General features: G+C 38.3%; 1 protein-coding gene across 8 annotated transcripts in view; it reads left to right on the forward strand.

Annotated features, from left to right (window-relative positions):
• ATOSA (atos homolog A) overlaps positions 1–25,258 on the forward strand; it is a 110,861-nt gene that overhangs the window by 19,575 nt on the left and 66,028 nt on the right. The window contains exons 1-2 of one of the 8 annotated variants that reach the window (XM_019747075.2): positions 5,998–6,245; positions 7,542–7,656. In XM_019747075.2, the coding sequence (XP_019602634.2) occupies positions 7,641–7,656 (16 nt within the window). In that variant the 5' untranslated portion in view covers positions 5,998–6,245; positions 7,542–7,640. Of the gene's footprint in view, positions 1–5,997; positions 6,246–6,283; positions 7,221–7,541; positions 7,657–25,258 lie in introns of those variants that run through there. The other 7 variants (XM_019747077.2, XM_019747071.2, XM_019747070.2 and 4 more) reach the window with 7 other exon arrangements.

Genomic DNA, 25,258 nt, shown 5'->3' on the forward strand with positions numbered 1-25,258 from the left:
GATTTATAACAGACTTAATGTCTCTATCAGATCATGAAGAATTTAACTGTTTGGTGAAGTCCACCCATCGCTGCTTCTGAAAATAGCTCAGTGTTTGGAGTAAAGTAGTTAGTTCTGTGTGTGATTCTTTAACAGGCATGAAGATAAAAATAACTTCTGGGAAAACTCTACTGGGTTTAAAGTGTGTATTTTGAAGGGTCATTCACTGCTGTGATACATTCAAGTCTCATTAGGATGCATGGAACTCTTGACGGGAAAAGGGAAAGCAGCAAGTTCCCTTAGCCCAGAATGTGCTCTGCTAGAAGACATCATTTGGCTGAAGAGCATAGCTGATTTTCAAATGTCTTTTGTCTTGTTGCTGCTAAGCTACTAAGCCACTAAGCCCTAGGGCAGTCCTGTGAAATAGAAATACTAAGTGAGTTACATATGTAACTTTACACTTTCCAATTGGAGTACTTAAAAAAATGAAAAGAAACTCAATATATCTAAAGTATGATAATTTCAAATGTAATCAATATTTCAAAAATATTAATAGAGATATTTTACATTCTGCTTTTTTCATACTAAATCTTCAAAATCTGGTTCATATTTTACACTTGCAGCACATTTCAAATTGGATGCTAAATTTTCATTAGAAATAATTGATTTATATTTAGAATTTCTAAAATTTGCAGTTGGAAAAAGTAGACTCATATATCCAACTTGTTCCAAACATACTTGATTTTCTAATAATGGAACCAAGAATCAGTCATTAAATTTATATTTAAAATAATTAAAATAGGGCAGACGGATGGCTCAGTTGGTTGGAGCGTGAGCTCTGAGCAAAAGGGTTGCTGGTTGAATTCCCACATGGGCCAGTGAGCTGCGCCCTCCACAGCTGGATTGGGGATGGCGAGCTCCCGCTGGTCTTGGGGTTGGGGGGGCGTGTTGGGGGAGCAGATGGCTTTGTTGGTTGGAGGGAGAGCTCTCGGCAGCAGGGTTGCTGGTTCGGTTCCTGCGTGGGGTGGTAGGCTGCGCCCCCTGCAACTAAAGATTGGGGATCATGATTGGACTTGGAGCTGAGCTGGGCCCTCCACAGCTAGGTTGAGGGACGGCGACTTGGAGCTGATGGGCCCTGGGCGGGTGCACTATTCCCCAATATTCCCCAATTAAAAAAAGAAAAAGAAAATGAAAGTTCTCTCAGTTTCAGTAGTTCCGTTTCAAGTACTCAACAGCCAGATGTGGCCATTGGCTACTGTATTAGCTGGAGCAGTTCTACAGAATAGTGATGGCTTCAGGTCTTCAATAATCATTTGAGTCTTTGCCAGGATAGTGCCACTCAACACAAAAAATGCAAAGGAACTTGAGACCACAGGTCATCTCTGCCCTTAAAGAGATGAAATGAATATGTGGTTTTAAGATCATTAATAAAATATGTGTTCTGAGAAAAAACAGATGTGTGTGTGTGTGAGTGTAGGCTCTAGAAAGCATTGTGGGGTAAGACTTGGGGTTCCTAAAAGTCCAGAAGAGTTTCGAGAGGAATTGGGGAGTGGGGAGGGATATTATGTGGGGGAAATGACAAAGGCTTAGTGGCAGGAACGTGCAGAGTTTGGGTGGAAAACCAAACTAAATGGGACCAGTATCAGGTAGTGGTTAAGAATTTATACTCTATAGTAATGCTCCTTAGGTACGAATCCTGGCTCTGCCACTTCCTAATTGCTTGACTTTGGGCATGTTATTTAACTTCCCTTTTCCTGTTTCTTTGATTATAAAATAGGGATAACAATACTTCATAGGGATGTTGTGAAAATTACATGAACTAATACCTATGAAGCACTCAGTATAATGCTTACTAAAGTGCTCAAGAAATGTGAGCTGCTATGATCAACTAAGTGTGACTATTTGCTCTTTGGAGTTTACATAAAATAAACCAGAGCCATTCTGTTTAGAACTTGTATCTCAAAGCATTGAGCCTAAGTTTATATAAACCAATTTACATTCTAAATGTGCAACCATTCTCAATGTTTCTGAGCCTAGTGTCCCCATTTGAAAATCTTGGAATAATTTAACCTACTTCATAAAGTTGTAATGGAAATTAAAATGAGTCCATTTAGGAAGCAGTTTCCTTCCACTTATTAACTGTAGCCTTGGGAAAGTTATTCATCTCTCTGAGCCTCAGTTTCCTAATCCACAAGATGAGAGGGTGATATGATCAAATATATAATATATGTGAAGTACCAAGCACAATTACTGTCACAAAAGTGAGCAATTATTATTAAGTTTTGAAAACATCTTAAGTCTTGACAGTTCAGAGAACTTCAGTAGCTCAGCAAACGTTCAGAGTAAAGGTTTCCATGGTTTGAAGTTTACAGGCTTTTGTATTTCTTAGTACTACAGTCGCTTCTGCAGGCAGGAACCAGAATCATTTTTCACTTCCTTATACCTGTGGTTACAGAAGATAGACAAACAGGAGAGGACAAACCACCCAACCAATTTAAGGGAAGGTGGAGGGTTGTTCACATGAACCAATACCTTAGCAATGACTCCCCAATCTTTCCCCCTTAGAAAAATTGACCTGCAATAAATTTAAAATGAGTCACTGGAAACGATTTAGCTATGGAAAGGATAGTTTGCCTTTCATCTCTTTGCTTCAAGAACAAAAGTACACAGTTTGATTTATTTTTCTAGTTACTGTGCAAGACTAGATTTATTTATACATTTTAATTAATTGTACTATTGTTTATTTCCACAATAGTTTATGATGAAACAGATCTACCAATCACCATATTTAAAATAGCCTATTTTCACTTGATGATTTTCAACCACTTATTCATGACCATTTCCTTAACTGTAGGTTGTAAAGTTGTTCCTTTGTGACACTTGAGAGATTTTCTTCACATTTGCAACTGATTTACTGTAATTTGTACAGAAATAAAGATCTCCACAATTTGGTGACCATTCAGAACCTGGAACTTTTAGAAAACTTGGCAATATCAGCAACACAATTTACAGGCCAAGAACAAACGATGGCAGCATTCTTTGTTAAAGTTCTATATTACTTTCCTAGAGCTATAGTAACAAAATGCAACAAACCTGAGTGGCTAAAAACGGAAATTGATTCCCTCACAGTTCTGAAGGCAAAAAGAACAACATCAACGCATCAGCAGGGCCATCCTCCCCTTGAAGTCTCTGGGGGGGAAATCCTCACTTGCTCTTACTGATGCTGGTGTCTCCCAGCAATCTTTTGCGTTCTTTGGCTTGCAGCATCATTCCAGTCTCTAATGCATTGTCACATGGCCATCTTCCCTGTATGTCCTCTGTCTTCAAATCTCTCTCACTTTATAAGGACCGTAGTAATTGGATTTTGGGCTCATCCCAACCTAGCATGACTTCATCTTAACTTTATTATATCTGCAAAGGCCCTATTTCCAAATCAGTTCACATTCACAGGTACAGGGGTTAGAACTTCAACATATCATTTTAGGGGTCACAATTCAACCCACAACATGTTCCTACTATTATGAGAAAACACCAAAAGTGTAATGAAAATGTATCCTTCACTTATGAAGTTTGTGCCACCCAATGATTTCCCAACACTCTAGCTTGATCTCACTGCAGAGAAAATGCCCATCAGTATTAGAGGTCCAGTTTGTGGGCATGTACAAGAAAATTTTATCAGTATTGAGCTCCCACTCTGTGCCAGGTCCTTTGCTTGGTGCTAGAGATACAAGAAGAAAAAGGCACCAGTCCCTACTTCGGTGGAGCTCATTCTCACAGCCCGGACTGCTTCCATGGCCTTGGGTATGGTAATAGCCTTGTATCACATAAGTGAGCAAACCAGTTACCTTCATCAGTAAGAGAACTTATAGAGACCATTAAATATACAGTTTTGTTATACAATGCTCATTTCAACAACAACAAAAAATGTTGAGGGGATTACCTCTTTGCTGAAGATGAGTTAACTTTTTTGAAGTTAATTACTCATAAGTCTTTGGACTACTAGGGGAAAACAAAATGGAGAACAAATTACATGGAAGAGGGGTATGGTCTTGCCAGCTGTTTTGACTTCCGTGCTTCACCCACCCTCACTCCTTTCCAAATATGAACCAGAGATGTTTGTTTCGCTTGGGTGCCCCAAGGTACAAACATATTTGTCACCAACACTTAGAATTGCCGTTGTATGTAGGTTTTTATTTCCACACACTCTGGGCATGTTTTATGCAATTACAGGATTGTTTTAGAATTAGAAAGAAAAGAGATTACTGTCAGAGTCCAAACACCTCACCTTTATAGGTGAAAGAAGGCTGAAGAGTGTGACTTGACCAAGGCCATGCAACTATAGTTGTACTAGAAGCTCCATGAGAGTAGTGACCCTGTTTTAGGTGACTTTTGTATTCTCAGGGACTAGCATGTACCTAGCAGATGGTGAGTGCTCAGTAAACGTGTGCTGGGTGAATGAAACAATAATAGGAATAACTAAAAACACACCTCTTTTAAATACTTTTTCCACTGCCATAATGATCTCCAATTTTTAAACAGACTTACAATTCTCAATGAAAAGCTTCCAGATAGTCTAACAAATGTTCAGACAGCATCATTTATCCATGGGCTGTTAATTATTTAAAAGAGAATTCTTTAGTTAGCGCTCCAAATTATCCAATATTCTCAGCTTCTACTCTCAATATTTTTTTCTGGTCTTTGTACCTCTTGCAAATTAAGCAGAGGAAGAGGAACTAAACCACAGATCTTGCTGCCTTGTTCACCCAGTAAGCCTTTTACAATAGCTGTTATCTATCTGGTCCCAGCTGTTGTGCTAAATTTAGGATTTTGGATTATCTGTAACTGTTCTTTCTGTCTCCCATTACTAAGGTTAATTGAGAAGTGATTGTAAAACAAGTAAAATGTCAGTCCATAAAAGAAACTACATAATACAATATTCAATAATATCAAAGTCAAATCTACCAGAGAGTTAACATTTGTAGCCATTACATAGATTAAGGAATCGTTGCCGTTTGTCAGAAGTTTTATCTTAATAATACCAGAACATTTCTTTGAAAATAAAATGATACTTTCCTGTATGTTTTGTCCTGTTTTGATTAGATACACTCTTAAGGCAGTTGAGAATGTAATTTTATAGTACATATGAACACATCTGGAAAATATTACTAATTTTTCATAATAGAAATTTCAGGTATTTGATGGCTGTCAGGCAAACAAAAAAAATGCAATTTCCAATCTTGTACTTTACAAAATCTTTTCTGATGTAAAAGTAATACATACAGTAAAACCTTGGAAACCACAGAAGAATACAAAGACCAAAGTAAATAACCTTTAGATTTATCTTAATACCTTCCTGTTGTGATTCTTGTATGCAAAATTATTTCTAAAAAAAAAAAGGCTTTTTCTAATGAAACCAAAGAGCATGGCAAATTTAGTACTTCTCCTTGCCTCTGTTTTGAGCTCACAACCCCACATGTACTTTGCCTATAAACTGAGTAGCTAATAGCTTTAGTGCTTGTTAGGATTGCTTTTTTAAATTACAGCAGATCCTTGTCATCTGTTTGTGTTTGAGGGATGACACAACATCACAACACAAAGTGTAATGTCACATTGTTACAGCACAACAAGAAAATTACAGCTCCCCAACAATAACACGGTGTCAGAAGTGTCCTTCTGGCATGAGTCAGTGTTTTAGATGTTATAAAAGTTATTTTTAGTACAGCCAGTGCCTCAGGAGCTTGCGTTCCGAATCCTACTAAACTCCCTAGTGATTTGGGAAATCTGGGGTGAGGGGGCTTGTTCTTAAACTCCTCAATGCCTGACGCATATGGCTACTCTCCTGTTCCGACCACGTTACGTTAGACCCGGTTCCACTGTGCGCCGCAATCCACTTGAGGCTCGATAACAACTCTGCGCCAGCATCCCGTGTGGAGGAGGAGACTATAATTATCCTTCACGTCTGGGGCAGGCCCTCGGATGACATCTCCCCAGTTACCCTGTGCTCTAATAGCGCAGCTCGGATTCCTGGTCCCAGACGCGCCGCAGCCGGCTCAGAGCGCAGGCAAGAGCGCGCGCCCGAGCGCTCTGCGCGTCTCTGGCCTTCCGGCTCCGGGGGCCGCACGCAGCCCGCATGCCCCGCGCTCGGGCAGCCGACCCGCACCTGCACGGAAACCCAGACCCCGCAGCTAGCGCCCCGGGGCGCGCCGGGCGTTGCCATAACAACCGGGCGCCCGCCGCAGAGGCCGCCAGGGAGGAAGTGACGAGCGGTGGGTTGGCTGTTGTTAGGACACGTGATCCAGGCAGTGTTTTGACAGGGCAAACAGCAGAGAAAGAACTGGGCAAGCGAGGGGGACCCCAGCTGAGGCGCCAGAGCTAGAGACAGCGGGCGGGCGAGGAGCTGGCAGAGGCACGGGGCAGGCGGGCCGGCCGGGGGCCGCAGGGCTTGGGTGCGAGTCGGGCGGGGCTAGGGCTGAGCGCTGGGAGCAGAGCGAGGCGGCAGCTGAGGCGGGGGTGGATGGCCACAGGGGCGCAGGGGAGCCGCGTCGGGCTTGTAGTCTCGGGCCCCGATGGTCCCTTAACGCAGCCTCGGGGGGCGCTGCGCGCCACGCTCCGTTCTTGCCCGCCCTGCGCCTCTCGGAGCCTCGGGTCTGAGGTGGGAGTGTGATGTGAGTCGCCGGCTGAGCGGCGGAGAGAAGTGCCAAGAGGAGGAGGGATCGGGACGGGAGAAGAGAGCGAGTTAGGCAGCAGAGGTCGGCCGAGGGAGCCATGAAAACAACTCTCCGGCGGGGAAAGGGGCAGGCGCGGCGCTCCGTGCGGCGGGGCTGAAGGAAGTCCCGGGCCGCACGGGACGGAAGGGGCCCGCAGCGGGCTGGCTGCGCGGCTCAGCCGTGAACCTTTGCCTGGGGCAGACCTGTGGCCTGGCCACGCAGAGCTAGGGGTGGTAGGGGGCGACCCGGGACAGCCCCGTAGAGTTCGTTTGGGGCTGGGGGCTGGGGGCTGGGCGCAAGGAGATGACTCGCGTAGCTTTCTGATCCTCTTATTGTGTAAACTTGGCCGCGGTAGCTGCAAGAAGGCTAGCCAGAGGGTAATTACACAGGTGAGGCTCTGCGGGCCGAGGGGAGCGATTGGGAAGGCGCCAGGGGGTCTTAAAGAGTGTCCTGCGCCCAGGCACCAGGTCGGAGAATTTCTATACCAGCCACTGCGGAGGTGCCACTGTTCCCAGCGGCGTTTTTTACAAAGGGGTTAGTTAGCTTGTGTTGCTTGAATTTTTTTTTCCCTTGCCTGTACCTCTAGGTTATAAATAGATCCTCCTTTTGGTTCTGAGACAGTGTGTCAAAGAAGGACACTTTGGCCTGGAAACCACAGGGGCGGGGAAGAGGGGTGCTCGGTCCGGAGGAGATGGGGGAGGTGGTGCAAAAAGAGTTTTGCTTTTTTCAAACCTGCCGATGGTGCTGTCACCTCAGTTAGTGCCAGGAAGAGGCCTAACTTAACAGTAGTTTTCTTGCAAGGTCTGACTGAGTGTTAGAGCAGGACCTGATTAATTTTATTTTGGTCTCTTTTAGCATTTTGCAAACAGCAGTAACCACAGAATCAGCGGCGAGCCTGTTGAAAGAACCCATAGGTGTATTTCACAGCACCCTGGGTTGAAACTGGATGTGAAAATGAAGCCAGACCGAGGTAAATGATTTATTTAAGTATTTATTTATTTATTTGTGTACTTACTTATTTATTTTATTATTATTTTTTTTTCCCCATTCCCCATTTTAGAATCGCTAACCTAATTTTGTGGCAGGATCAACTCTGTGTGTTACGTAGGATTACTTGTTTCTGTTACAGATTCCAGCTGGTAAGGTAGAGCAGTGTACATGGAAGAGTTAGGGTCTAGAGCGGAGGATACATTCTTCAAAACTGTTTGTGAAGTAGTAGTTTCAAGAGAGATTCTAGCGTAAACTCAAAATGAAATTTTCAAGAACAGCATTCGTATATTGCCACAATACTTGGTGTCATTTTAGACTTGCATTACTCATTTTTAGGGAAAGTCAATCTAACTTCAGTTTTAAAGAAGTTTAGAAGCTTTTTCAACTTAAGAATTTGAACTTGATAAGTTGAGAAAATGTAAAGATTGTTTAAGTTGACAAATATTATTTTATTGTTAGTATTGCTTTCATTAGCTGATTTTTGCACTTGGGGCAAACTCTAAAACTTTGCAAAATACTCCAGGGCCTTATTCAGTGTATCAATATATTGACAGTTAGGGCTGTTAAAATCCCTAGTGATAGGTAAGTATGTTATTTCCTTTCCAAACCTGTATTTTCAAGACTTTTGAGAATAACGCATACACAGTATTTTTTAAGGACTTTAAAGGAATTGAAAATTCATTTATAATCAGTTTTCTTTTGATTAATGGCATGGGCCAAGATTAGAAGATTTTAATATAGTAGTAGTTAGGAGTAAAGGCTTCTCATTCAAATGGAGATTTGATTCCAAGGAAGATAGCTGGAAGAAGATTATTATGTTTGGTAGAGAGTTGGACTAGATGACAAAGTTCCTTCCAAATCTGAGACTTTAGGAGTGAAAATGTTAATTTATCCTCATATGAATTAGATGCTCATTGTTAAAAATATATATATTAAACTGGTTTTTTTCCATATACTTTTTCCAAAGTGGATTAGAAAGACAAATTTTCTTTTCTTGTTAAAATATGTCTTTGGTACTAATGTCTTTTAAAATTCACCAGAAAGAAGTGGAGAAAGCCACACTTAAATTTAGTGGCTTAAATTAGTTTTAAGTGTTTGGCTGTTTCTTAAAATCAGGTATTTATCCATGAAGTATTTGCAAGTGTGTTGCTACTGAGCAGGTTGGTTGTGTAGAATGCCAAGTTTAGACTTTTAGATTACATCAGTGACTTTGGAAAAGTGGCACCAAGGTCAGTAATTGCATCTCAGAATAAACAAGCAAATAAAATCAAAGTCGCTATTTGTTTTGGGGTTTTTTGTTGTTCTGCATTGTTATGGGCAGCACTTAGCTAGATGACAGCAATACTTCCCTTTTCTATGTTGGTATGTAAGAAACTGTTCTATGAGTGAATTTTCTGGATAACTGAAACTTGACCTTTTAAATCCCCAAAATATTTTCAATTGTAATCATGCTATATGGGCCGACCTCTAAAATAGTAATGCTTCCTTGCCCTTTAAAAAAAAGGATATTATAGAATCAATGTAGTTTAATCTTTATGTAACAATAAAGGGACATTATTATAAATGTAAAGTTTGTACTTGTAGTAATATACAAATGCCCTGAAGAGATACTTAGATTTATAAGATTTGGGTTTTTTGCCCCCAGCTTAAACCACTTCAGCCGATTTGGTTGGGGTTTTTTTTTTTTGGATTTGACTTTTAAATTCCCATGCTGTCAACATTTTTGTTGCTAACATGCTTATTCTTGCCTTCTTTTAATTTTATCACTTCTTGTCTCTGGGCTAAAGAACTTGATAACCATGCTTAACACTAAGTTCTCTATAAAGTGAAAGTAAATAGGAGAACCTTTCAGATATTCATTCAGAATCTCAGTCAAGTGTATGAAATCTAGTGTAGAAACTTTGAGATATTTACTTAGTGAGATCCAGCTGTGCTTCAGAGAGTTTCTAAATAAGTACAATAGGAGCCTCTTACATACATGATTAAGTGTGATGGTTGGCTAGTTGAAAAAGTCAGTGTAAGTGGGAAATTATAAAAAATAACAGCCTTAATTATTTTGCCTGTCTTTTGATGTAGGATCAAGGCCATTTTGGTGGGTGAAATAGGGTCTGTTATTCAGAGTATGATTTTTTTTTGTATAAGCTACACCAGTAATGTATACCTAAGATTTCAGTTTTGTTTAATGTGGAGTAGGACTTTGCAGAGCAATCTGAGCGTGGAATCTTCTACATTTAAAATTTTTTAAAATTATTTGTTAATGTTTCACACAATTTTATAGGTGATAGTCTATAGGAATTTGTTTTGGTGGGAGAGGGAATGTATGTTCATCAAAATTACGTTCATCAAAATATGCTCTTTCCAAAGCATTCAACATAGTTTTCACAGAAATAACTTTTTTTGCACTCATTTCATTGGTTTACATAATATTCAAATAAATTAGTTATTATCTAGTGGAATAAACAGGTTTCTAAACTAACACCAGATACTAGTGAAGCATACAACTTAACTAGTTGAAGTAAAAGTATGCAGGCAACTAAAAGTACAGTCAGTCCTCACTGAATGTCGTTGTGGAAACTGCGACTTTAAGCAAAACAACATATAACGAAACCAATTCTCCCATAGGCTAATTGATATAAACAAGAGGTAAGTTCCTATGGCATATTTCTGGTCACAAAAACATCACCAAACTTCTAAATAAAGACCCTAAATGCTTCTAATATTAAACATTGAAATGTGAGCTATACATGCATTTAAGAAAGATTAATAAAAACAAGGAATTAATTGTTTTTCAACCCACTTATTCCAGTTCAGGGTTGCAGGTGGCCGGAGCCTTTCCCAGCTGCTCAGGGCACAAAGTAGGGAGAACCACCCTGGACAGGATGCCCCTCCATCGCTGGGTTCATCACACACTCACACTCATTCAGACTGGGACAATTTAGACATGCCGTTCACCTCACATGGGTATCTTTGGAATGTGGGAGGAAACTGGAGAAAACCCAGGAAGACGTGAGGAGAACGTGCTAACTCCACACAGACACCCATCTGTGAATCAATTTTTTTCTCATCAACGTTATAACAAAACGGTAGTTGAGGGCCTGCTATGCCCTATTAGCTGCTAGTGTCTGTTAGTTTGCTTTTATGGAAGGTACGGAAAGCACTGGTCAATCTTGCTAGTTGGTTAAGTGAATATCAGGAGAGTGTATACTGTACTGTCAGATAACCAAGATGTTAACTCTATGGTGTGATGGCTCCATTTCACAATTGTCAATAGTATTGTACCATTGTGTGAGGTAAACCTTTATTATTTTTAAAATTTTAAAGCAGTTACATAACATTACTTGGGCAGTGCTGCCAAAGATGACTTTTGATGTTATCATTAGCACAGGCTGTGGAATCAGAGCTGTCATTGTATCCTTGTTCCATTACTGGCTAGCTCTGTCGTTTTCATGAAATTACTTAATCCCTGAGAGTCTCAGGTTCTTTGTCTGTAAAATGGGGATAATTCCAACTTTTCATGGTTGTTATAATGAAATATGACAGTGTTTGCCACATAGTAGATATAAATTAAATGATAACTTCGATCACGTTAAACAAGACGTTACAGAAGCTTGTATGTTGGTTATTTACAAAATATGTTCAACGAAGGTAAGGAAATAATCAAATATGCAATAACCTAACAGTATTTTGTTTTATTTTATATTCATAGTGGTCACCCTGCTAGGGCTCAAGCAGATTTAATCGGTTTTTAATGTATAGTTATCTGAGAAAAATACAAAAACTACAAAAGGATGCTTGCCATTTATGTGTAATTTATGTCTTTATACTGTCATTTGTTATTACAATTACAGCTTAATTTCTCTATGTAAGGGGTGACATAGGTCAACTAAGCTTCCTGGGAATGGATTTTTAAATGATGTTAACGGCTGAGTAGAGCTGGGCAGCTGGGAAGGTTAAATAACCTTCCTTGTACTCAAGGATGTATGTAAAGTTTGGACCTGGCCCTAGATGTGTATTAACTGTCCAGTGTTTCAAGCGAAGTCTAAAGTATGATCTTCGTGTAGAAGTAGTTAAAACATTATGTTATAAATGTATGCTATTTCTAATTTTATTTACTTTTGAATGAGTGGTGTTTTTTTCCTATAAAAACATATTTCAGAATAATGGATTATAACCTTATATTTTGATTTCAAAAGTTCCCCAAATTTCAAAGTCTTAAGTTTATGGTGTACAACAGTCTGAGTAGAATCAAAATCTTTTTAATTTAAAAGATAAATGTCAATTGCTATGCTTTATGCTTTGGTTAGAAACAGTTTTTCATCCAGTATTTCTACGAATGTTATCTGAGTTTATTAATTTATGGAAGATTAAGGCCTATAAAATCTAGTAAATCACCAATAATTAATAATTTAAACATACTGTGTTTCAATTCATATTTAAACACATTGTAGGCCATTTATGATTCTTAAGTAAAAACTATTAATGCAAAACTTGTTCCACAAGCAAAATACCGAACAATTTGATTTTTTGAGGTTAAAATTGAAAGGAGTGCTGCCTTAGTTCTTCCCCTTGGTAAAGATTGAATGTTTCTTTTCCCCCAAACTTCATATGTTGAAATCCTAACTCTCAAGGTGATGGTAGGAGGAGGTGGAGGCTTTGGGAGGTGATAAAGTCATGAGTGTGAAGCCCTGGTGAGTGGCATTAGTGCGCGCATAAAAAAGGCCCAAGAAAGCTCCCTCACTCCTTCCACCATCTGAGGTTATAGTGAAAAGACAGCCATCTATGAGGAAGCCAGCTCCCACCAGATACTGAGTCTGCTGGCTCCTTGATCTTGAACTTTCTAGCCTCCAGAACTGTGAGAAATAAATTTCTGTTGTTTATAAGCCACCTAGTTTATGGTACTTTGTTATAGCAGCCCAAAGGGACTAAGACACCCCCTTTCTGATTATATTACTAATTTAGGCTTTAGCCTTAGTATTGCAGTGGCTTATGAATTTACTTATAGTTTAAGGCAACCCTGTTAACCTCAAACAGTTTCTTCCTAGGCAACTGAAATAGGAGGACTAGAAAAGAATAGCAAGGGAATTAGCTGCATAGGTTAGTTGTTAAGAATAGTACATTGTTAGCCAATGTAAAGCAAACAATAGAAATGACAGGTGTTGGCAGAAAAGAAATGTTGACCAGATTAAATAGAGCACCTTTTGCTATATTCCCAGATGGAGGTGGTGGTGGTAGTATTAGTAATAACAGCTAATACCTGTACATACTTTGTGCTATGCACTGTTCCAAGTAGTTTGCATATATAACTCATTTAATCCTCACAGTTGCTCAAGGAAGTAGAGGCTGTTGTCATCTCCATTTTATAGATAAATGAAACTGAGTCATGGAGGGAAGTTTGATAACTTGTCCATTGGTACACAGCTAGTAAGAGGGCTAGCCCAGATTTCATGTAAATTTGAGTACATGCTCTTAACTCTCTGACTGGTAGCAGTAAGTTTTGTTAAAATGTGAAAAAAATATTGGGACCAAACTGGCTTAAAAATAGGTTTGAGGGAAACTCAAAACCGATTTGGTAAGTATTATGACCTTGGGAAGCTCCTTACCTTTTCTGTGTCATGGCTTCTTCGTCTTCACCATGGGGGAAATAACAGTGCTTTGATAGGGTTAGTAATAGGGTTATGCTAAAGATTAAATAAGTTAATGTCTGTAACATGTATGCTTAGAATGGTGGCTGGCACATAGTAAACATTCAAATGTGAACTGCTATTGTCATTGGACATTTTCTAAATTAAGAAATCCATCATTTAGGGAAAGCTGGGGAGGACAAAAGAAAGGCGCTAATTCAGCTAGACATGTTTTGTATACTCACCATAACCTCAAGTCAAAAACTGGCCGCTGTTGGTCTCTCATCCATTTACACTTATGATCTGGACACATCAGTAGCTGTCAAATAATTGCCAGCTTGATACAACTTCTGAGAATCAGATACTAAAGGGATTGGCGTAGAGGTTCCCTGTCTATGCTTCCATCTGTCGTCCAGTATGAAGAAAATGATTCAGTGGATGAAACACTGTCGTTTCTTTGAAGGATGAGAACAAAGATTAATTGAAAGGCAGAATTGAGCAACAAATGTATATATAGGCAGAGTGACTTAAAAGTTGATTGCCTTTTCAAAAAGTGAAGACACCCATGAGGCCTGAGCATTCTGCATTGTGAACAAATATAGATAAAAAATTAGTTGTTAAACGAAGAACATTTATATTTCTTCTTTTGCCCTTCTCAACTTTGTACCTAATTATGCTAATGTTTTCTCCCCATGTGAGGCTAAGGATTTCAAAAATGGAGAGAATATTAAACTTAGAATAAGTTAATACGGACTCTTTTATTGTAATGAAAGATCAAAATTGTTACCTGGAAACTGTTTTTTTCTGAGTCGGTAAACTGAGGTCAATTTGTCAATCATTAATTCTGCCTTTGCTCAAGTGGGTAAAAAATCAGAATAGTTTCTTGATTATGTCAGACTTTCTTATTAAACTGAAATAGGATGGACTGGGTAAAAATGCCAGTAGCTAGTAAAAATATTTGGACAGCAGTTCACATGTAATACCAAAGACACCTCGCAGTAATATGAGCTGAGCTTTCTCTTATTTTCCTATCCACATAAAAGTTATTCATTCAGTAAAATTATAGGAAAGCCTTTTGCATCTCCTCCCCTTGTTCACCATGCCTAGCCCCACTGGCCACCTTTTAGGTTTTTGATTGTCATTCAGGGCCTTACATGCACTATTTCTTCTGAAAAGCCTTTCTGTCCAGTCCTCACATTGGTAACTCCTTGACATTCTGCTGGTCTTGGCTTAAATGTCACATTTCAGAGATGCTTTCTCTGACTACCCTATCTAAAGTGCTCAATTAATGTTAGCTATTATTATTTATTAAATGGGCTTTGTTGTTCTTTGTTTCAGCAGTCTTGTTTCCTTTATACCATTTACCACATCTTGTACTCCCCCCCCCCTTTGCTTATTGCCTGTCTCCACAACAAGACTCTAAGTTCCCTGAGGCCAGCATCTTTGTTCTTTATGCATGGTAGATGCATTGTAGGTGCAGAGGAGGTGCTAAATATATATTTGTGGAAAGAATGAATGACTAGTATGTCTCAACGTTTGTGGATCAAATAGGAGTAGAAGCAGATGATTAGCAATCATTGTTTCACTCATACCAAGTTCTGCTAGTTAAGGGATTTGTTTGCATTATTGACTGTTAGGCTATTATCACAACTGTATACCCAATTTAAAAAAAAAATAGACTTAAAATATACTTGCCTGTAATTTACTTAAAGGAACGATATATATTTAAACTGATTAACTCTCACTGAATTGAAATAAAACACTGTAAAATAACTAAGGAGTAGGCAAAAGCTATTTGGTATAGGTGGTCCCCGTTTATATATATCTGATTAACAGAGGATCCACACACACACATTTGTTGGAAGCTCTCTGCCCTCCATCCACCATGCTGAATTTGCTCCTCTTGCTGTTTCTGAGCAAGAGAGATTAAATTGGTTGGAGAACTTCAGGTTTACAAGCACAAGTAGGTAGGATAGGTTAACAGGAAAAAGACTCAAAGGATTTAAAGTTTACATTTGTGATCCATTGTCACAGGTTTTATGACTTAAGTCCTAAACCTGTTTTCTTATCTGTGAAATGTCCCGGGCTCAAAGTATTACTTCTGAACTTCAGATCAGATGATGTGTCAGAGAACTTTGTAAGCTGTGAAGTGCTACGTACATGCATATATTAGGTCGACTAGTTTACCCTATGGGCAGGTAGTTTACACAGGTGAGCAGAGGGCCAGATGCCACCAAGCACAGCCAGCTGCGTCTTAGTCGGGGCTACTCTGTCTGAAAATATCCATTTACACAGTGCCTGATTTTTATTATTTTTAAAGTTCCTCTTTGTTGTCTTGACATTATACCAACTAGAAGTTCATTTTCAAGAATACATGTATATTTAGTTATACATTTTAGGGACTGTTGAAATGATGGCCGTGTTTTGGTATAAAATTAACTCCATAGGGCCCTTCTTACCATCGTGTTGTAAAGCAGGAAGAGTTAAGATGCTAAGGCTTTACAGTCAAACTTAGAAATTCTAACTTCAGCACTTACCAGATTACCTTGAGCAAATTACACAGCCTGTCTGAACTTCAGTTTTTTTGTTCTAACACCATCAACTTTCAGGATTGTGGGAAAGATGAACTGAGAACCTGTGGCTCAGCACCTAGGTAGCATATGCCTGGTAGGGATTGGTAAGTGTTTTACTTCCAAGAATACACAACTTGGACCAGCTGCACTGAGAAGATGAGTGTTCCAATGCTTGGTTGTAAAAGCTAATCAAAATAGGCATAAGAGATCAACAGACCCTTATTGTGTCACTCTGAAATTTGTATGCTGCAATACACAACCAGAGGAACTCAAAACTGGCATTGAACTATACATCTGTAATGCATTTGCAGTGGGAGAAGGAAAGTAGGTAACTGGAGCACACCAACTATTTCTGGGTGATAACATGCTGCATGAGCACTTAGAGCATCACTAGGGCAGAGATTGGGGCATAGGTGTACACTAGGAGGAGGTTGATGGAAAATATTAGAGTGGTGAGACAGTGCCCCAAATTGCTTTTTTCTTTATTTCAGAATATTACTTAGGATTGATTCAGTGCTTGGAACATGGTCCTACTACTGTGACTCAGAATTTAGATTTGTTCCGTGATGCTGCAAGGAGTGGTCATTTTAGGTTAAACTTGGGTAGGCTAGCCTGGGAATCTAATCATAACTCACATTATTTATAAATAATAATAATTATTCCAAATATGACCGTTATTTTAGCTTAAAAGCTTACCCCTTTTGGAAGCACAACCAATTTATAGTTGGGGATTAACATTTCAAATTAACATAAAGTTTCCATTTTTTAATTTTCCCACTTACCGAGTTTATATATTTTTGAATGGAATTAAAATTTGCTATTAATATCTGAAATCAGGCCATTTATAAAACTTTACCCTGACATTTAGAAAATTCTTTATACTATTTAACCAAATCACCAGTTTTCTTTTGTGAAGAGATAACATGGTTTGTCACATTATTTAGTGGGTCATTTCTACTTAAATTTATAATAAGAGAATGTGTAACTTTAGCATTACTATTGGCAAATTGCTTTTTGTTTCTGAGGTTTGGTCTTAAAACTAACTTTAGGTTAGACCTCTATATCATGTTTTGTATACTCGATGGAAGGATACTGATATACAGTAAATTCTGATTTATTCATTTTACAGAAGAATTAGCCATAGGATTTCTTTAAACTTCCCTACTTTGTTTGCTCTGTAATTTAATTTACATCTTAAGTTTTTAAAATTTTGAAGCCACAGAAAAGTGGAATCTTACAAATAACATCCAAATAACTTTTCATAGATTGTGAACATTTCACCTCTTTTGTTTTTATCTCTCATTCGATAGATAGGTAGATAGGTAGATTTATTAGATAGAAAGACATAGAGATTTCTTTCGTTTTTTATTTTTTATTTATTCCCCTTTCTTCTACCTCCCTGACCCTCCTCCCTCCCCCCAACCCCCCACTCTGGTGCAAGCCGTTGTTTCTCAGTCTGGTTGTGTAGGACACAGCTCCCTGGCCCATGCTAGTATTATGAGCCTTGTGCTCCCCTGGCTGAGGCAGTCAGTTGCCAGTCGTTGGTGGGCCCCTCACCCGCTGCTCTCGCCAACCTCCAACTTCTCACAGTGGCCCAGCTCCAGGGAGAGCTGTTGTTCACAATCTTAGCTGTAGAGGGCGCAGCTCACTGGCCCATGTGGGAATCGAACCTGTGACCTCGGCATTAGGAGCACAGCACTCTAACCACCTGAGCCACTGGGCGGGCCCCTTTTGAAAAAATTTTTTTTTTAATTTTTGTTTTTATAATTTGAGAGTAAGTTGCAGACATCATAATACTTCAACCCTGTGTACATGGAGCTGGCTGGTATTAGCAATGTAAAAGCTGATTTTGTACATTTCTTCCCAAGTCTGCGTCAAGTTGGTTGCTTAATAAAAATCAGCAATGGAAATTGATGTTGCTACAAACAAGGCTTTTTTTCTCTGGAGAGCCAGTTGTTAAACATTTATCATCACGCCACTTCATGTATCTCCTAAAAATAACATTCTCCTACATATCTGCAATTCTGTTATCACACTCAAATCTAACATTGACATGATACTAATATCCAGTGTGCAGTTTACATTCATATTCCCCTAGTCATCCTAATATTATCTTTATTATCACACACTACCTTTGAAGGAAGTAAGTTGCTTCCTGTTACAGAAAGGGAGTTAGACCCTGATATTGGACATTTAGAAAGGTTTTAGAATACCCCATAAGAATTTGTAAAAGAAGTGAATAAAATTATTGGCTTTCGGAAAAAAAAATAGGTCATGTAAATTCAGTATTTAAGATTTTAGCAGTTTTTCCTTATTTAGCTTAAAAACAAACATGACTTAGACAAAGTGGATTTAAGGGGAAAATAATTGAAATTTCAAGATTTTTTTTTCAATTGAAAGAAAATTATATTTGAATTGGGAAGAATTATACTTTTCATCTAAAGCTTCAGGCTACCTCTGTGACCTCATTTTCTTCGTACCCTTCTAAGGTTCTGGGCACACTGGGCACACTGATCTTGCTGTTCTTCAGTCACCACAAGCACACTGTCACTGGGGGCCTTTGCATTTGCTGTCCTCTGTAGGAATACAAGTCTCAGTGACTGTCCTTTACTTCATTTGACTTTCTGCTCGGTTGTCACCTCCTCAAAGAAGACTTCCCTGGTCATCCTATCAGAAAGAATGCAGCTCTTTTGTTCTCTCTTTACTCTGCGTGACTCTTCTTCATAGTCCTTACCCATGCTTAACCTGATGTTCTGTTTATTTATGTGCTGTTTTGTTTTTCTCCCCAGTTAAGAATGTAAGCTTCATGAGGGCAGGAACTTAGTTTGTTCACTACTGTTTCCCCACGTGTGGACTGGTGCCTGGCAGTTAATAGCTGCTCAATAAATATTTAATGTCAAATGAATGCTTGCGTGCATTTTAGTGTCATTGTGTTGTAGCATGTTCTTTTTCTGTGATTTGTTAGTTTGGTAACCCTAAGAATTAATTCCCCAGTGTCAACTTTTGTTTCTAAACAGGGATACTTATGACCACTTCTCAAGGTTATTGGGTATCAAATGAGATAACTACACAAATATAATGCAAGACATTTGATAACTGAATAAATGGTAACAGTCATGTCTACCATCAGCGTTCATAGGGAATGATTAATTTCAGATGGCGTGATTAATTCCAGGGCAGAGGGTATCCTTTGGCAGAGACAGCAGCTGTACTGAGCCTTAAAAGACAGGTATGAGGGGTGGCCAGTTAGCTCAGTTGGTTACAGCGTGATGCTCATAACACCAGGGTTGCCGGTTCGATCCCCAGTGTGTGAGCTGTGCCCTCCTCAACCAGATGGAAACAACTACTTGACTTGGAGCTGATGGGTCCTGGAAAAACACACTTAAAATTAGAAGGAAAAAAAAGGCAGTTATGATTTGGAAAGATGGAACTTTACAGAGATTGAGAGGGAGAGGACACTAGAGGACATTCTGAACATTTAAGGTGTTTAAGGGATAGCATGTAGACTGTGGTGAATTGGAGGGGTTATTTCTGTTTTCCCTTTGCCACCATTCTTTGTACTACATGAGGGATTAGTGTTCCCTTTAGAGAGCATGTGTCTCTTTCATTTTTACAGTTGGGAAAACATAAAGTCCAGAGAAGAAGAAGTAATCTGTCCAATTACAAAAGTAAAACTCAAAATTTCCTCCTAGCCAGTTCAGTATTTTCTATACTACGCTGCCTATAGCAAGAACACAATTACCTCTAGGTTCTGGCAACAGAAATGATGTAATTGCCTTCCGGCCTTCTTCAAGGAACTTGAAAGAAACAATGGCTAGGTGATTATATTTTAACATTGTTCTGCAGTTAATATATACGTACCTGTATAAGAAAGTCAAGTGGAAATAGACTCAGTAATGAAAGACATATTTCATCCTTGAAACTAAGATGCTAAAAAGAGAAAGGAATACAGTATAAAGAAATCAGAATTTAGAGATAATGTCTAAAATTTAAAAATCAAGAAATATCAGTGTAAGCTTATTATTTAGAAGTCTGGAAGAAATCTTGTCTTTAGTTTTATCATGTGAAAAACGGCTAGTAATAATACCTATTACTGGCATAATGATTAAATGAGGTAATCAATGTAAAGTGCTTAGAATTGTATTTGATTCTGAGGAAATATTCAATAAATGTTACCTACTAATGTGAATATACTACCATTTCTTCAACGAGTAAGGTAAGAACACATTCTAAGTGCTCTGAAGGAAACACACAGAAGCTAAGAGGGTGACTGAGGGCAGGATCAACCCCCTTTAGTTAGGATGATTAGGTAAAGCCTGCCTGAGAAAGTGAGGCGAGGACAAGAAGGGGCCAGCTGTGTAAGGAGTGAGGGGAAGAACATTTCAGGCCAAGGGAATAGTATGTGCCAAGGTCCTGAATTTAGAAAGAGCCTGGCATGCACCAGGAACTGAAGGAAAACCAGGACACAACAATTCGTGCATCCTTCCTTTGCTCATTTGAGACTGTCTCTTTCACCTTTTGTTGTTGTTGTTATTTGTTCTTCAAGGGCAGGGACATCTGACTTCTTCCCTGCTGTATCCCTCACATCTGTCATGGGGCTTGGCACGGAGTTGACATTTACTAGATGCTTGAAAAAACATTTAAGCGCCTGTTGCGTGCTTAATCATTGTCAGTACCTCGTGGGGAAGGATTTCATCTTTCCCCTCCCTTCAGACAAGAGTAAGCTAGATGCAGTGAGTTGCATACAGTAACTTTTTTTAAAGGACATTTGAAAAAACAAACTGACACACAGTTATGAAGCATTTCAAATAGGAAATATCACAAATTTTATATTTTGACTCACATCAATGAGTTTCATGAAGCAAAATCATTAAAAAAATTAAAGTGGTTTGAGTTAACTGTTTTATATCTGTATTTGACTGTACCATGAAGTTCAGATTTTCTTGGAGAATGGGATGGATTAAATGCTACCTGAGATGGTCCTGGTTTATGCCTGTTGTCCTGTGTTCATACCTATTTCACAATTGTCTCCATTCACTCTAAATATGTCACTGTTTGGACAAAGAATTTCGTGGTCACTCTAATTATTAGCCATTTTGCTGTCCTGCCAGTGCATTCAAATCTTGTTTTCCATTAACGTGTACCGTTAACTCTTGAACAATGCAGGGATTAGGGGTGCTGACTGCCTCCCATACCTTTGAAAATACGCATGTAACTTTTGTCTCCCCCCAAAATACTAATAGCCTACTGTTCACTGGAAGACTTACCAACAACATAAATAGTTGGTCAACATATTTTGTATGTTACATGTATTATGTACTGTATCCTTACAATAAAGTAAGCTAGAGAAAAGAAAATGTTATTAAGAAAAAGTGTAAGGAGGAGAAAATACATTTATAGTACTATACGTATTTATGAAAAAAATGTGTGTATAGGTGGACCCGTGCAGTTCAAACCCATGTTGTTCAGCAGTCAACTGTATTTCATTCTGTGTTTAGATAGCTTACGTATAGTTTGATATAGACAATTTGCTCCAGCTGTGTTCTGTAGGCTAGTGAACCTCATATTTTATGATTTATGTGGACTCTTGTCCTAATTCAAGGGATTGACAGCATGGACTGCTTGCTTTGATTTAGTACAAAACACTTGTATTTTGTTTCAGAAATGCTTGATTTCTAAAATGTTTCTACCGAAACGCACATATATTGACAAAATGTTCTTTTATTCAAAGTCACCCAAATTCTAATGAACAGGGCCTTTTGAGATAAATACTATATTAAATTAGTGATTACATTGTATATGGGTAAAATGACTTAATATTTTTAGAATTTACTGTTAAATATAGTAAAATTGAGACATTTGGATTCCTTTCCCTCTTTTCTCTGAAACAAATATTCATTGAGCACCTGCTATGTGCCTGGCACATATGTGCTGGAAATCAAATGATGAACAAGAACTAACATGGCCTCAGGCCTCTGGAACTTGTATTCAAATGTAGTTTTTCCTGACTTTTCTTCCTGAGTCAACAGACAAGTCCAGACTGGTGGTTACCATGTGCTGTTATGGACCAGGCACAGCAGGGGAGTAGGGGAAGGAACCCAAGAGGAAAAGAGTATCAGATGGCTGGTACAGACTTACAGAATTCCTACATTTCACTATTCCACTATTCTTTTCTACCTGTGGTGGTCTCAGGTATTTTTGGTTTGAGTGTGTGTGTGTGTTGGATGTTCTGTTTTGTTTTGTTTCTGAGTGAGCAGTGGAAATTTATTCTCAGTAAGTGCAGGATTCAAATGAGGTGCTTAGTTCATGAGGCCTCACTGACTTCCTGTATGCAATGCAGCTGAAACATTCCTGGTATAAAAGGTTAGAAACTATTGAGGTATTCAAATGATAAGTACTCTCCATTGGCTTGCTGGGTAAAATAATTGTATAAACTAACATTGTGTTGAAAATGGAGAGCTTTCATAGGCAAATTGACTGTTGCATTTGTGTGAGGAAAAAGAAAACTGCTGTCTCCCTCTACACAAAAGCTATACTCAGTAGTTTCAATAGTTATATTCTGAATCCTTTGGGATCTCTATACATCGGTGTCTCTAGTAGTGTAATGTCATCTCTAGTAAAGAAGGTTTTGTAGAACTGAATTATGGCGGCCTGGGAGGCGTGTGAATTGTGGTTGTAAATCTCTAGTAAGTACTTCTTTCTCAAACTCTATTTAGTAAAATAAAACGTAATATCAACCTTTAATATTATATATACTTCCGGGGTCCATGTTGGTTGAATGTGTTGTGGTAGAACCAAATACCTATTTGGGGACAATGTACGTGATAGTGGTAATTGAGAGATTATCACACGAAGCAGTGGCTTTAATTTTTTTTGATTGTCCACAATTGCAAAGGCAATTAATGTTGCTGTCCCATAACAACACACCCTCTTTCCAAACAAGAAAAGCCTTTACTCAATCTTGCTCATGAAATGGTGGCTGATCTTTTCTTTTCCCTATTTTGTTTAAAAATAAAATGATAGTCCCAACACCTTAAATTCATTGCCCAGCACATTTAGTCCTACAGATTATTTTATTTAGCGTTTAGAAAAATTAGAAAGACCTGGGTTCAAATTCTGGTTTTGTCACCTGCTTTATGTAAGCTTGATCAAATTACCTAACTTCTTTGGGTTTCAGTTTTCTCATTGGTTAAAATTGAGATAATAATGGTATTCATTTTACAGGTTCTTGTTTGTTTCTTATAATGACATAACCTGAGTAAAGTGATTGTGCCAGGCACTTAATAAACACATAATCAATGGCTATTTTAATTCTCTCCAAAGTTTGTTAGCTTAGGGAATTGGGAATGATACTAATAGTGCATCTTCTTCAGGGAAAAATTAATTCAGTTTTAGGTACATCAGAGTTTGAGGGGTTATAGGTAGCCAGAAGAGTTTAATCATCATTTGGAAATAAGACTATATCAAATAGTCTGAAATTAGCAAATTTAAAAAAATGCAAACAAACAATATTAAAACTTTGGGGACTTAACAATTGATTCTTTCGTAAAGCTACATGTGGTTTACTTAATTCTACACAACTGGTTTACTTTATCAGATTTCAGCTCACATTCTCCAAAATTTAAAATGCAGAAGTTGTCATTTGTATAACCATTGGCATAATTAGTAGAGGTAGTGACACCTACCAGTGATAGGTAGTTGTGGGAAAAAAACAAAACAGGACTTGGAATTAAACCTGGGTTAGGTGATTCAACTAGATAACCCACCAGCTACCTTAATCTCTTATGATTTAATTTCTTCATCTACAAAATATTTCACAAAATTACAGATGTCAGACGGACAGGTAAATGTAACATACATTGTGTCCGTGGAAATACTTTTAGTAAAACATCATTTTATCAGAATGAAAAATTAATTACTGGTTCTAGATTTTTGTTGTTGTTGTTTTTAAGGAGGGTGCAGCTCAAAGTGGCCCATGCGGGGATCGAACCGGCAACCTTGGTGTTGTTAGCACCATGCTCTAACCAAGTTCTAGATTTTTAAGAGTGAATCAAACATACCATTCTTTATAAAATAATAGCAGGAGATTAACAACATCCCAGAACATGTCTTTAAAGAAGTATGGGTATAGGTAAAGGGGAACCCCTGTGCATCTTGGCACAGGTTTTATGTAATAATGGTGATACTAATTTATAAAGACTAAGTATATAGGATATTGAAAGTGAATTCTTACACCTGATCTTGATACTTATTAAATTTGACTTGTGTGTACAAGATATTATTAAACAAAGTGTGTGTCCGGTAGCTTAGATTATAAATAACCCCTGTTCTAGCTCATTTTAAACAATGTAGTATAAATGATGCCAAAAAAAACAGGCTAGAACATTTTCTTCTCTCCAAGATCTTAGATTTTGTAAACAGAGCTCTGCTCCTGGAACTAATTTAGGTCATCATAACCCAAAATCTTTTGAAAGATGAGAACCCCAATTAAGACTCTTTGGTACTTTTTAATATTTTAAAATTAAGAAGTATTTTAGCTCTTAAAAGCACAGTATTCTTGGATCGCTGTTTGGCTACTTGCCTTATTTGTACCGTGTCATAAAGAATACAAATCACGGGGTAATCATTTCAGCAATAATGATTGCTAGGAATCTCCATGCAAGTGGAAATTAATGTAATTTATTATGGCTTAATTTGTCCCAGAACTGACCTAACAGCATAACATTTTGTTTTTGAATAAAAACTGATTTAATGAGAAAAACCCTAAATTTCCAAAACTGGTAATGATGTTACATTTTAGCTGTTGTTTAGTCTTTCTTGCAAATTAGTGATTGAGCTGTGAAATGTGTTGTGAAATGTGACATGTTTAAGAAACTTAAAAAATATTAGTGTCATGAAAATCTTTCTTTGCTAGTCAAGGTTTAAATTTCACCCCCTTCGTTATTAATATGGGATACTGTCAATGTATTGCCCATTATTTGTCAGGGTGTGTGTGTCTGCGTGGGTGTGTGTATGCATGCACATTCACCCTTTATTAACATCCTGTAGTCCTGATGTTTGCAGAAGAAAAGAGGAAACCTAAATTGCTCGAGAGCAAAGTACTGAGCTAGGTTGTTTATAACTCTTAGAGAAATTGTTATTCCCACTTTACAGATGAAGAACTAGATTGAAACAGGTTAACTAATTTGACAGCACAGCTTGTTCAGTGGGAAGAACTTGAGCCCCTGACTCTTCTCCATTATATTGTGCTGTTTTGAAGGATCTTTCCAGTAATGAGGTTGGATTTTGTGCAGATTTTACAGTGCTATCTCCTAGAAGACCACCAGGGATGATGATATCCTATTAGTATAGCATGTTGCTATTTTCACAACCATTTTAGCCTATGTTA

This window comes from Rhinolophus sinicus, linkage group LG03 (genome assembly GCF_036562045.2).
Source record: "Rhinolophus sinicus isolate RSC01 linkage group LG03, ASM3656204v1, whole genome shotgun sequence".
NCBI classification, from domain to species: domain Eukaryota; kingdom Metazoa; phylum Chordata; class Mammalia; order Chiroptera; family Rhinolophidae; genus Rhinolophus; species Rhinolophus sinicus.